The sequence below is a fragment of the Hippocampus zosterae genome, chromosome 4, assembly GCF_025434085.1.
Source record: "Hippocampus zosterae strain Florida chromosome 4, ASM2543408v3, whole genome shotgun sequence".
NCBI classification, from domain to species: Eukaryota; Metazoa; Chordata; class Actinopteri; order Syngnathiformes; family Syngnathidae; genus Hippocampus; species Hippocampus zosterae.
In genome coordinates, this window is record NC_067454.1 from 21,409,617 (window position 1) to 21,420,507 (window position 10,891).

At 40.4% G+C, this 10,891-nt stretch overlaps 1 protein-coding gene across 1 annotated transcript in view; it reads left to right on the plus strand.

Moving 5' to 3' along the window:
- Positions 1-10,125, plus strand: part of ddb1 (damage-specific DNA binding protein 1) — a 37,231-nt gene extending 27,106 nt beyond the window's left edge. The window contains exons 20-27 of the mRNA XM_052063056.1: positions 1,479-1,643; positions 2,124-2,218; positions 3,672-3,842; positions 4,888-4,997; positions 5,563-5,732; positions 7,321-7,423; positions 8,254-8,377; positions 9,539-10,125. Coding sequence (XP_051919016.1) covers positions 1,479-1,643; positions 2,124-2,218; positions 3,672-3,842; positions 4,888-4,997; positions 5,563-5,732; positions 7,321-7,423; positions 8,254-8,377; positions 9,539-9,622 — 1,022 coding nt within the window. The 3' untranslated portion in view covers positions 9,623-10,125. The remainder of the gene's footprint in view (positions 1-1,478; positions 1,644-2,123; positions 2,219-3,671; positions 3,843-4,887; positions 4,998-5,562; positions 5,733-7,320; positions 7,424-8,253; positions 8,378-9,538) is intronic.
- The last annotated feature ends 766 nt before the right edge of the window (positions 10,126-10,891 follow it).

Below are 10,891 nucleotides of genomic sequence, written 5' to 3' on the forward strand. Positions count from 1 at the left end.
TGACTTGCAGTCTTCACTATGTTCACTATGACAACTTCACAAAATCTGACTAAACAAGTGTGGCGTAAACAAATCAGTAAGTCAAATTCCAACAATAATGCAAACATATATGTGCCTTTATCAGCTGCGCTTTTCATATTTCATGAAACAATGGTATGTCGGCATACAGACTGCACTTCTTAACTTCTGAACTTAATCGGACATCACAAATAAATATATAAACTATGCAAACTGACTGAAAAAAAGAAGCTTTTTCCCCCTTTTTTTGTTTGTTTGTAAATTGCATTCTACTGCATTTGTGATATCGATCCGAATTCAATTAATTGTTCAGCCCTATTTTGAATCCATTTTCATCAGTCGTGGGCAGAGCCCAATTGCACTTATTTGCCCTGTTGGCAAAAAAAATAAAATAAATGCAAGAGCATGCATATTGTAGAAACATTTATGTTTAAACTATTATTGTGTCATTGCATTAAATCAAGTCATTTTAAAGAACTGCTTAAATGGTCCATTGACCTCAGCATACACTTCTTGGAATGGCTAAATTCCTCAACTGCTGCATTATTGATATTGGCCATGTCAAGTATGTTTTATTGGATGCATAATTCTTCTGCTTCTGACACCCAAGGGTACCGGTACTTTTTTCCGTGTGAAATACGCATTGAAAATGAAAGGTACACAACAGGGGGAAAATAAACCTGCTTCCACAATGTATATTTTACAGTATTTTTCACATGCTTGATCTCACCAAGGTCGAAAGAGGCCAGTGGTATAGTAAATACCTGTATCTGGTACAAATATAGAAGAAACCTCCAAATGCTACGGCATGAGTTTTTTTTTCCTCTTCCGTAGTCTTCTACACTAACTGGATGGGTTTTATGTCAGCGGCATGGTACTGTTAATATTGTTACACACTGTACATTTCGCTAATGACAGTTGATTGCGTTTGCATACAATTTCTAACACGCCAGTTGTACTGGGATATTTTTTGGTGGTCAGGATGGGATAAATCCTTGACTGTGCCGACGGGTAGAGCTCAGGACCTGAAGCCAGTCACTCTCTGGAGAAAAACCTGAGGCGAGAATCAAATCTTTGAAAATCACAATCCAGAATTTGGATTTCCGTTTTTCTGTCTACGACTTCCTTTCCACAGTAAAGCAATGTGCTGCAAAAGCACAACATATACTGTACATGTCGAAGACATCATCATAGCCCTGTAGAACCCACGGGGTCAAATTTGGCCCCTATAAATTCTGCTACTCAAATGCTGCCCTTAAATCCCAAAGGGTCAAATTCGGCCCTTATCCTAAATTAGGATTAAAGCATTGAATATTTGAAAAAACGTATATTTGGGTGTTCAGTGAACATATAGCAGTCATTTAATGTATAATTCATCATTTTCCAAAGAAGAAAATGGTTCTTGGGTTCTCCCGGGATAGTGCTGTTCTAAAATATTTTTTGTGGCGCATTCCCATCAGTGCTCCATGCCCATCAGTTCCTCCCAAGCGAATATGCCCTCAGCATGGTGTCCTGCCGACTGGGAAAAGACCCGTCAGTCTACTTTATTGTCGGCACAGCCATGGTCTACCCGGAGGAGGCTGAGCCCAAGCAGGGGCGTATAATTGTCTTCCACTACACTGACGGTCAGTATAGAAAAGTCTCTTTTCCAAGCCCAAGCAAACTAACCTGAATGTTTTCTCAACTGTATGCCGTTTGTCTTCTTATCTGTCTCATTTTTCTTTGCTTTTGTCATACTACAGCCGGTTTCATTTTCTTCTTATCTGCTTTGTCCGTTGTCTTTATTCAGGGACACTTTGTCCTACAATGCTCTTGTTCCGCTCTTCACTTAATCATTGCTTATCACTTCTTATCAGACGTGTGGCTAACCTCGACAGCTTCCTCTCATTTGCTTTCATGCCGCGTCCTTTCTTAGGTATATGGCCTGCTTTGCACACTTGTGTGAATACTACACAACCCGTTGATTTTATTTTCATTTTTTTGCTTCCTTTAAAAAAAAAAATCACATCAATGTCACTGTTCACCCAATTGAGCTCTGCCTCATTAACATCTCGTCTATGGTGAAAATGAACACTTTAAATGTTGGCATCCTCTCTTCCCTTTAGGAAAGCTACAAACGGTAGCAGAAAAAGAGGTGAAAGGAGCTGTCTACTCGATGGTTGAGTTCAATGGCAAACTCTTGGCCAGTATCAATAGCACGGTAATCATTGCTTCAGTATTTCAGACATAATACTGGGCTATTTTAATGCACTAAAATAAATTTTGTCTATTGCTTGGAAATTCATGGCACATATTTTACCATGGACTGGTGTGCAGTCTTGGGGGAATAGGGAATGGCAAGTAAGTTAAAAAAAAAAAAAACTTTTTTCCATTAGTTTTTGAGAAGTTCAGCAAAAAGAAAAAAGCTTCATACAATTGTTTGCTGAACTTTGAAAATGCTTCATAACATCTTCATTTTTAAGAAATATACTCACATGGACGATATTGTTGTTACCCTTCTGTTAGTGAAAGGAAGGGTAACAGAAATAACCTGATTCTGACAAAGGTAATGATAAATACTTTTTACAACCCTGATCTAAATCATATTGGCCATCTGCGGAAGGAGCTGAAACATTCTATCTGAAGACTATTGCTACAGTTTGCTCGTGAGGTTTGGTCACTCCGATTAATATTGTGTTTGTACAATAGGAGTCAAGCAGCAAAGCCCACCCGTTTTTCGCCAATTAAGGGGGCGGCCATGTTGCCACGTTCTCTCTGCTGCAAATGACATCACAGTTGCTCAGGACTCGGGTTACAACCAATCACGGCTCACCTGTTTTCTGAAACTGAGCCATTTTCCACTCGTGCACTAAATTGGAAAAAAGAAGTTGGGTAGCCCTTTTTTTCCCCCCCATTTAATTTTTTGGGAAGTAGTATTGAAAAAATAAGTCATTATTTTATTTTTAACAAATGAACGAATGATACACTGATTTATTCGGTATGTCGCCAGTCCTACAATCATGGAACAAGTTTGTGACTGACTGGTGCTAGTGTATGTCAACTGGAGGGGTGGTTTTGAAAAAATACCTCCTCGGTTATTGTGAAGTTTAGAGTACCATATACATTCATCTGGTATTGATTGTTCTGTAAAACCCCTGGCAGAGTGTGAAAGAAATCACTGCCCTGTAATGTCGGGAGTTGTGGATAGACTAAAAGGATTCAAGCCATAAATGGAGCCTCATCTTAAGATGAGAAAAATCAAAAAGCTGTGGCTTGTCAGTTTTTGGATTTCTGGAAGAATACGTTATGGCATACCTATTTATGATTCCTGCACAGACGGTTTTGAGGTATGCTGTACTCTAAAAATGTCCGCTATTGCATTTATTGAGCTGTGATTACAGGATGACATTCTTGATCCCACTGTGGACTTGAGTATTCACCCTCAAAATAATGTGAAATGCCGACGGTTCTGAGCAGTTGCCTGGCTGTCTAATATGGATTCCTCTGTCAGACAAATCACACACTCCTGCTCACTGAGGCGCACCATATCCAAAACAATAGCCTGCTCTTCTTGCAAATTCAGCCACTACATCAAACAGCAGCACAGCTATATGAGTTGGGCTTGTTCATAAACAAGCATTCAATTACTTACGTACTTGCGTTGTGTGTTTCAGGTCCGTCTGTATGAGTGGACGGCTGAGAAAGAGCTTCGAACCGAATGCAACCACTATAACAACATAATGGCCTTGTACCTGAAAACAAAAGGAGACTTCATCTTGGTGGGAGACCTGATGAGGTCTGTCTTGTTGCTGGCATACAAAGCCATGGAGGGCAACTTCGAGGAGGTATGGTACTAAGGCACCATGAACTTTAAAAGGATTAAACGCTGTATTCATCAGAATGTATCTCTTGTGGGGCGCGGGGGGGTCTTTCAAAACAAAAAAAGGTGACAATATTTTTAGTCATCCAGTACCACCCAATTCTAGACCAAGTCTGAAAAGACGTTTAAAAACGTCTTTGGGAGTGAATGAGTTAGTTAGCCTTTCAGTTAATTTTGCATTTCATCATGCTGCTAATGTTTCCTTTGCAGAATGTGTAGACGGGATCGCAATATGTTTGTCAGCATTGTAAGATGGTGTGTCATCTTGTTACCATCAGGATGTGCAAGTTTCCAATTAATAAGAAAAAGTTTACATGAGGCAGAGTGCTCACAGAACCTGAAACGCAGATAAAAGGCGAGCTCACCACTACAGCTCTTCAATTAAGGGCTACTAAAAGAATAGAATGGCGCCATCACAAAGAAATATTATTGTTCTTAGGACTGAAAGTTTGGATTTTTTGAAAGACATTGTTTGGTTACATATATGTGAGTCAGCCTGTTGAGTTAAAAACGGTTGGCTATAATGTTTTGGTGCAGTAAAAAAATGCTGAACCCCAAGGTTAAATGCATTCAGTTTACTTTCCACCCATGAAACTACTTAGTCAGCCATTTTTTATTATGTTCCTCCTGGCTTAAAGACCTTTGCAGAACAGCTTGGGAAGATGATATAACACGGTTGTTTAGCTTTTGTGAAGTTTCAAGGCCTTTTGTCTGTTTTAGGATTAATTATGAATGCAGACTTTGATGTGGATGGCCGATGAGTATCCTACCATTTTTAGCAATGACAGCATAACATATCCGCATTTTTGTCATCATGTGAACATGATTTTGGGTTGGATGATGTTGATATTGGTGCACAATGGTATATAATAGCAATATAAGGTGCACTAGTAACTTGAGCAATGCAGTTTGTTTGTTTTTTAAATTATCTGAGCAGTCATGATTTTGCCTGACCTCGGCAAAATCATGACTATCCTCGGACAGATGCTCATGTCTCCCGTGTTTCATAGATTGCACGGGACTTCAATCCCAACTGGATGAGTGCAGTGGAAATCTTGGATGATGACAACTTCCTTGGGGCGGAGAACGCCTTTAATCTGTTTGTTTGCCAGAAGGACAGGTGAGAAGCTCAATCAGGGTCGAGTAGTCACTTTTTATTTCAACCGAGTTTGTAATGCAATACCGTAGTCGTTATTTTTCATAAGATTTGTCTGTATATTTCCATGGTAGTTTAAGTGTTATTTTTGTGTAATATTACTACGAGACATCCCTGTGAGAAGATTCTCTGTCCCAAGTTAAGCATTACACGAATGATTGTGAAAAATGATGAGACTTGTGCCGCCACTTGTTTTCTACTTTATACATCAAGTCGGGCACTCTATCTCATTGACCTTTAATTTTGTAACGCCTATCTCTTGCCGACGCTCTCTGCTACTCCTCACCTGGTTATCCATTTCCGCTGCTATTTTCTGACCTTTACAAAAGTCTCACAAATGTTTTGGTGCTCATGTTTGTCTTCAGATTAATCAATCACCTTTACGTACGTCGAAACACTATCCTTTATTGCTTTCGGTGTCTTTTTCTCTCTCCCTCATTGGAATTCCCAGGCAATTTGTCCTTTGCCCCTTTTTCAACGTGTCTGCCCTGTAAAGACTGAGATTATGACAACCCGTTCTTTCTGCCAGTGCGGCCACCACAGACGAGGAGCGTCAACACCTCCAGGAAGTGGGCCTCTTCCACCTTGGAGAATTTGTTAACGTCTTCTGCCACGGCTCGCTGGTGCTGCAGAACTTGGGAGAAAGTTCCACGCCCACCCAAGGGTCTGTTCTGTTTGGCACGGTCAATGGCATGATTGGTAGGCACAGCCGCCCAAATATCAAATTCAACTCGACCTGGCGTGTTTGTGTGTTTTTACATCCAAAAGGGAGTAGTGGCGACCAAGTTGCAAATCACACCCGGCGATGTCTTGCGGTTTGCTAGAGTAGAGATGATATGCGAGGTCTCATTAATCATCTTCATCACTTTGTCTCAAAGAACCTCGCAAGAATGGCAATTAAATCTTCGAAAATGTAAATGTGATTGAGAGGCCTCCGGAGTGTTGGCTAGCAGATGTGAGACGAACCTTTTCGACGTTTCGCCAGCTTTTTTTCCTCTTCCACACCTTACATCTCTGAGGAAGGTTTAACGGGAAATGAGAACCATCTCTGTACACTTGAGTAAAAATGCTGCCATTATGTGTTCTAAAAGAAAAATCACCCTGTTAGCCTTATCGCCCGTGGAAACAGTTGAGACCGTGATGTATCTGATGCTTGTGGGAAAGGCCCAAAGGACAACAAGTACACACCAACGGAAGTAAACTTTCCTTGTTTACTTGCTTCAAGGAAGATATGATATGATCTACCGAAGATTGAAAAATTTTTGGTCTCTGTCGTTTCATGTTGGTTGTGCTTTATTACGTAGCTTTTTGCATTGTTTCACTCAACCCCTTTTGATAGTTACTGATGAACTACGTACGATATTGAAATTGTACCAACTTGTCAGGCCAAAGATTCCTTTCTAGTCTTGATTGGTGAGCTGTATTATTCCATCACAAACTGTAGTTGAGCATACAAGTCCAATCTCAGGTAAAATGATACAAAAATTAAATGCGCGGGAACATCACTTCTGTGTGTATCTCTTTTTAGTATGCACAACGTATGTACACAAATATCAAGTGATAGTTTCAATCAAAAGGAATATAAAATGGAAAGCAAAATCCGGTGGTGTGGAACGTACATTCTAGAAGCAGGTTGCAAGTATGACCGCCGAGAAGTTTCTTGATGAGATCAAAGCAACCTTGTGGCATTTTCCCATAGTTCAGGTACCTAGCTCGACATATTATGTGCTGTTGGGAAAGATGAACATATGATAAGTCAGTACAGTATGTGATGAGTATTATCACCCAACTCAGCCCCACTCTCATCATCTTTAAGCAGCTGTGTATGTTCCAATGCAGATTATACCCCCCCCCTCCCCACAGCCCCACCACACCCCAGTGTATCAAAAGAATGCCGAAGTTAGTGAACTTGTGTATTTTCCACCCCACATACTGCACCCCCTTCAAAGCCTTGCAACTGTAAAATTGAAGAGGAAATCACAATGAATTATTGAATGTCATGAAATAATGTTTCTTTTCACTCTCCATAAAGTACTTCTGGCATACGAGCATGAAAGCTGCATTATGAGGAACACTGTCCGTCTAATGATCCTTTCATTTATTTATCATGTGAAGTGTTTTGAGTTCTATTACACGACCAGTCGTGACAAGGCTTTTTCTCTCCCTGGATGAAAAGTCTTTGTTGTTTTGATACTCTGGCTCGGTGATAACTGTATTGACGCACATCACTCAGTTTAGTCCTCTCAATATTGTTTGTTTCTTCCTTCCTCTGTAATTTGTGTGCTAGGACTGGTAACCTCCTTGTCCGAGGGATGGTACAGCCTTCTCCTTGACCTTCAGAACCGCCTCAACAAGGTCATCAAGAGTGTGGGCAAAATTGAACACAGCTTATATCCTTTTTTTTCCCGTTCACCTGCATGCTTGCCATCTCTTACTGGACAGGATGCATCACATAGACACAGTCCTCACACTTTCCTCAAGCGAACTGGAATTGAGTTGAAAAGGTCCTAAATGTATGTGACAGCACACTGATTTCAGTCGTTTAAAATTTGGACACGAGTTTTAGACCTCGCTTTGTGGTAGCTGATTTTATGATGTTCATATGGAGAAAAAAAAATATTTGAGACCGAATGAAGAGTGCCTCTGCTGTTTGCAGTAATCGTGAATTCCATTTTCCCTCAATTGCTTGAAGGCCCCAAAAAATCATCAATTCCAGTAAATGGGGAATGACTACAGTGACCCCCTCTATTCACAGCGGTAGGAACCGAGCCCTACCACAAATCCGCAAGCCATTGACATGACCCCCCCCCCCCCCAAGCTTAAACTAATTGCCTATGGATGCTAAAAGCGCTACTTTTGTCCAAATGAAGCTTTGTTACTTATACAGATGTTCATCGGGACCATACTGCCACAGGATATACAAAAGCAATCAAACTGCAAATCCTGAGACCAAAAACTAGCAAAAAGGGGAGCTCCTCGGGGAATATTGGAGGACAGGGCCTGCATGAATGTGCACGGGTTCACTTTAGGTGATTATAATGAACATAGCTGATAGGAGTTCCCTTTCCTAAAAATCAGTCTACTGCATTCTTTGTCACATGTTCAGGATGATTTTGGCAAACCTGAGGCGAAACAAGCTTTATTTATTCCCTATGTGAGTACCACCTTCAGGCAGAGCAGCTCAGCTGTCTTGTATTCATTACCCTTGACATTGACGCACCTGGAGGTCCTTCCACACCGAGCGAAAGACGGATCAGGCCACAGGATTTATTGATGGCGATCTGATTGAGAGTTTCCTGGATCTAGGCAGAGCCAAGATGCAGGAGGTCGTCAGCACGCTACAGGTAGAGACATTCATTCAGATACCGCCTCACCACAATATTCCCTCTAAATATCATCTTGGGATTGCTTTTCCTTGCCCAAATATTTAATTGGTTTGGAAATGTTGCAAGCTATAATGGGGCACTGATGTTAAAACAGCTTATGGAAGTTGCCGTCCTAAGTGTCCAATCAGATTGCTGTCATGTCACAAATGTGCCTGAGGGAAATACTACATTGCGTGCTATCCAAATGGGGCTGGGAATTGAGGTGTAAATGATTGCACTCTTTTGCCAACAAGAATACGATCATAAAACAATTAAAGAATAGTTGATTTATTCGGGAGTAAACATGAGTAACCTTACGGAAGCATACAAAAAATAAAGAAATTAAATCCCCTTTTTCTCATATTTCCCGTCTAATTAAACGCTAAAGTGTAACACCTTTCAGTAACACATTCAAGACAAATGAAAGTTATTGGATTGATTCCAGACCGGAAATGTCAATCCATCTTTTCACAATTATCGTCGGAGGTTGTACGAGTACCTTTTTAATGATTTAAAAAAAAGTGGCTGTGTGCACAGTACTAAGCCATTGCTATTAACGGTAGAAACAAAGTAACCCCACTGGTCTATAATAGAATCATGATGTTAAGGCTTTATATTTTACATTGAAATCACCATATGTCAGGTTTGGTTCTGCTGCTGTTTTCAAAGTCCATATCTTGTCCCACGAGCCACTCTCATCGCTGATAATAGGCTGATATCTATTCACGTGCATAGTGCAAACTCCTCCGACCCCCAAATTTCTTTCCTTCGCATTTTGCGCACAATGATGGCATCTCTCAACAGTTACACACACTTGAGATTTCTCCTTCTCGTCCTGTTCAAATTTAAAATATGAATGTCACTGAGCAGGTACCATATGCTGCTGCCCCGTTGGCCTTGTTTGCTGGCTGTGGCACCGCTCTGGGCTGATTAAAAAACACGAAAACGACCTCCGTTGTTTAAAAAAAAAAAAGGCACTTTTAGCTCATCTCATTTTGAAAGCAATAAAGGATCGAATTCCGCACCTAAAATCAATGAAGCAAATCTGTCGTTGGCCTTCCGTTTGTTTACGCCATAACCAGCACTGGCGAGGTTTGTCTCACATATGACAGCCCGCTGTTTCATGTGATTCAATTCCAGATCGATGACGGCAGCGGCATGAAGCGTGAAGCCACTGTGGACGAAGTCATTAAGATTGTCGAGGAGCTGACAAGGATCCACTAGTATTTCATGCCCCGCGGACACAGAAAGATGGTCCACTGGAGAAATGAATTTGAAAAGATGTGCCCGGGCCGGGCAGATTTGTAAATAATTATAAATAAAGCAATGTGTGCATGTTTGTCGGGGGTTGAGTCCTTGAAGATGCAGCCGCATTGAACTCTTCATTAAAAAAATAATCTCCTGGCCAAGCCTTGCATCCAATGGAGTAGGGAAAAAAGAAATTACTGGTGTGAATGTGTTTCGCTGCGTCGATATTGAATAATGTTTGACTAAAATCGAGAAAACACCCATATTCTCATCGAAAAAGGTTTTCTTTAGCACATTTGTGACGGTTTCAAGCAGGTTAGCAAGTCCGTTTCATGCCACGAGTGAAATGTAACCGCTTTTCACATGTATGGGGTTATTCAAGTCTGAACAACAACAAAAAACAGAAAACGATAGATTTATAGATATTTTGTCTTTGTGATGTTTTCTTTGTTCTAATAAACATTGCTTTAGAACTGTAAGCTCTGTGTCTGGGTTTCTTTGCCACGTTGAAGAATTAAGTACAGTATTTTTTTGGGTAACATAGCCAAAACAATATTTTCATTTTTTTATCTTTCCCTTACCATTTGTAATTTAGGTAAAATATTTGACTATATCTCCTCAATACATGTCGAGAATATTTTTGTAAGCCATTTCTGCTTTTGTGGATTCAGTTCAATGTGCTCTCAACTATTACTCGGCCTCGGCGAACAATTAAGTTTTAACCCCATAAAGATGCATATCCCGGCTGAAGTTTGTGCTAATTTTTTTGGGTGTGCGGGGTCATGTTTCACCAGAAATAATGAAAAAAATTTGCATAAAATAGTATTTCATACATGTTTCCATCAGTACCTGTATCCTTTTTCTGTGCCATTTTATCCAGTCACTTTTGTCAACGTCGTGAGAATGAATGAAAGTCAATTTAAATGCTCGGAAGAAAATTAACAGTCATTTAAAAATTGGGCAAAAGATTGCAGTTCCTCATTTATTCATCTTGAATTTGTGTTGATCTCCAGGTTTCGATACATTTCGAACATTATTGGTGCACACAGCTAGTGAGAGTAGAAGTTGCCTGCTGGCTCTGATCAATTTTCCTCCTTGTAGTGGTATGCCTTCATTTTCCTCTTGTGGATCCTTAAAGCAATTTTCTGTTCAGACTTTTTGAATCCTCTTTTCTCTTCTCACAGTGAAAACTTATGGAAATTTCTAGATAAACTTCGGTAAAGCCACAGACCTCACTCATCATGT